Source organism: Microtus ochrogaster, unplaced genomic scaffold (assembly GCF_000317375.1).
Source record: "Microtus ochrogaster isolate Prairie Vole_2 unplaced genomic scaffold, MicOch1.0 UNK43, whole genome shotgun sequence".
Classification (NCBI taxonomy): Eukaryota; Metazoa; Chordata; class Mammalia; order Rodentia; family Cricetidae; genus Microtus; species Microtus ochrogaster.
Genome location: NW_004949141.1, coordinates 1,908,284 through 1,911,171, shown reverse-complemented (window position 1 = coordinate 1,911,171; position 2,888 = coordinate 1,908,284). Strand labels below are relative to the sequence as shown.

The 2,888-nt window shown below is 45.5% G+C and overlaps 1 protein-coding gene across 3 annotated transcripts in view; it reads right to left on the bottom strand.

Annotated features, from left to right (window-relative positions):
- The window catches only part of Polr2h (RNA polymerase II subunit H), a 6,374-nt gene continuing 3,486 nt past the window's right edge, over positions 1-2,888 (bottom strand). For all 3 annotated transcript variants that reach the window (XM_026790156.1, XM_005368967.2, XM_026790155.1), the window contains 2 exons: positions 1,814-1,897; positions 1-389 (listed from right to left, as the gene is read on the bottom strand). In XM_026790156.1, the coding sequence (XP_026645957.1) occupies positions 272-389; positions 1,814-1,897 (202 nt within the window). In that variant the 3' untranslated portion in view covers positions 1-271. The remainder of the gene's footprint in view (positions 390-1,813; positions 1,898-2,888) is intronic.

The following is a 2,888-nucleotide window of genomic DNA, read 5'->3' as shown; positions in this document are numbered from 1 at the left end:
AAAAAGTAAACTTTAATAAAAAAAAAAAAAACAAACACACAGACACAACTTGAGATTCAAGCTAAGCTCTCCCCCTTGGCCTTTCACAGACAAGTGAAGTTTTCCACCGAATCCAGACAGACTGAAGACGCACCCACAGCGGACAGAGCCCAGTCCCTTTAGAAGGCAAACACGGCCAGCTTCTACTCAGGGTTGAGGCCAGCTTCTACTCAGGGTTGAACAACATCCACAGCTTGAGCGATGAAGCAGTAAGGCTGGTTTCCCACGAGGTTCAGAACGCCAGCTTCTTCATCAGCAGATACACTCTGGAATCCACCTCAAATCCATGTAGGTTGTTGGCATCACCCTGAAGTCTCATGAGCAGGCCCCCATAGGACACATACGCAGAGCTGAAACAGAAGGCCCTGACCCTGAGTCTGCGCTCCGGACCGGCTGTTTGCCAGCAGCTCTCCCTCCGTCTGTTTTAAGGCACTCCCCTTCCCCTAGTACTCGTCATTAGGAACCACAGGGTAGGACAGACTGAATGCAGACACAAAGCAGTGCTGTGTGATGTTCACCCCAGTGGACTAAACACTGCTGTACCCAGAACGGGAGTAGTCATTCACACAAATGAAGGTGTCACCACTCACTGCAGTGCCATACAGCTACTGGACTGTGGAGGCAGGGGCTGGAGAGAGATGGCTCAGCCTTTAAGATCACTTACTGTTCTGGAAGAATGCAGAAGACCTGGATTCACTCCCCCAGCACCCATGGGGCATCTTACAACCACCTCTAACTCCATTTCCAAGGTGCCCAAGGTCCCCTTCTGATCTTGGTGGTCTCATGCCTGCACATGGTACACATACAGATGTGCACACGTGCACACACAAATAAACACATACTTCTTTTGAAAATGCTAAGGAATCAGGTGGGTGGCACATATCTTTAATCCCAGCAGCAGGAGACAGTCAAGTAGGTCCCCTGAATTCAACACCAGTCCGGGTCTACATATTGAGTTCCAGGACAACCCAGGCTACATAGAACCTGCCTCAAAATAAACAAATAAACAAATAAATAAAAATTAAAAAAAATTGAGGGAGAGTTTTTGATCAACAAGGGGAACTATGCTAAACAAAAGAAGAAAACACTGTAAAAGATCTTAAAGAGAAGAATAAACAAAGAAAAAAAAAAGCTAGACTACTCAAACTCTTTTTGTTTGTTTTTGTTTTCTCAAAACAGGGTCTCACTTACGTAGCCCTGGCTGTTCTGATCTGTAGACCAGTCTAACCTCGATCTCACAAATCCACCTGCCTCTTCCTCCCGTGTGCTGGGATTAAATAGTGCCACCACACCAGCCAGTCAAACTGTATTAAAAAGTTCTCCTGGGCAACTCTGGTTCTTTTTCACATTACCTCCCTGCTTCAAGTTTCTGACAACCGTATTGTTTTAGCAGACTTTTAAAGAAAAGGAAAAAAAAATAGGCAGGGAAACCAAGAACCAAAGATTGAGTTACAGAGTAGCAACACATACACAAGCAAAAATAAAACCACAAAGACCCAGTCAGTCATGAAATACTGCCTAGTCACGAAAAGCTAGGAAGATGTCCTCTGTTGTCCCTCACAAACCAAGATCGCCAAACTCTCCTGTGAACTACAGGGCCCTGAAATCTTGATAACGGTGGTTAAGTAACCAACATTCAGTATGGAAATCATTCCCAAGACGAATTCTTCCACCTATTTGGGGTACTAGAAAAACATGGGCCCAGTGCGGATGTAGAAACACGGCAGTTTCAGAACAGGGACGGGGAGGGACTTTTCCAGACAAGGTTACTTACAGACGTGTCGCTGCTTCGGTTGAGGTCTCGTCCCCCTCAATCCTGTACACTTTCCCATACATTACATACTCAAACTGGTCAGCCCTACAAACAAGAGGCCAAGTTATTCTTCGTAGCAATCAGTAGCGTGAGAGACCTTAAAAAATGGAAACTGAGCCAGGCAGTGGTGGCACAGGCCTTTAATCTGAGCACTCAGGAGGCAGAGGCAGGTGAGGAGCTCTTGAATTCGAGGCCAGCCTGGTCTACAGCGCGAGTTCCAGAGACAGTAAGGGCTACACAGAGAAACCCTGTCTCAAAAAAACTAAAAAGATAAAAATAATTAAAATGGAAACTGATATCAAGAAATGCCATAGAAGCACAACCGTATTTGGCTCTCACATCAGTTCAGTGAGTGAGACAAGACCGTCTGTATTTTATCAATGAGGAAAGAAAGGCTGAACGCAGCGGAGCTGAGAAATGAAAATTCAGTCTATAGCCATTGCTGTCCTAAATGACTCTGTAGACCAGGCTGGCCTCAAACTCACAGAGTTTCCTGCCTTTCCCTCCTGGATTAAGTGTGTGCATCACCAGGCCAGCTACAGCAGTCTATCACACTAAGCTCCCTCCCAAAATCTAGGATACTATGTAATTATTTTCTTGGCTTTAAAAAAGCTATACCTTAAATCGGTGTGGTGGCACATACCTACACACCTTTAATCCCAGCAGGCGGATCTCTGTGAGTTCAAGGCCAGCCTGGTCTACAAGAGCTAGTGCCAGACAGGCTCCAAAACCCGTCTCAAAAAAAAAAAAACCTACACCTGCAGGGTAGCACACACCTTTAATTCCAACACAGAAGGCAAAGGAGGTAGACAGCATCTGTGAGTTCGAGGCCACCTTGGTCTACATAGTGTAGGCCAACCAGGACTACAGAGTGAGACCCCATCTCAAATAAATAGCTGCAGCTCCCAGCTTACACACACTGCTCTCGGTAAGTAATAAAGCTGATTGTTTCAACTTTTTTCATATTTTTTAGAGACATGGTCTTTGGGAGCCCAGGTTAGCCTCAGACTTGGTGTGAAGCCAAAGATATTTTTTT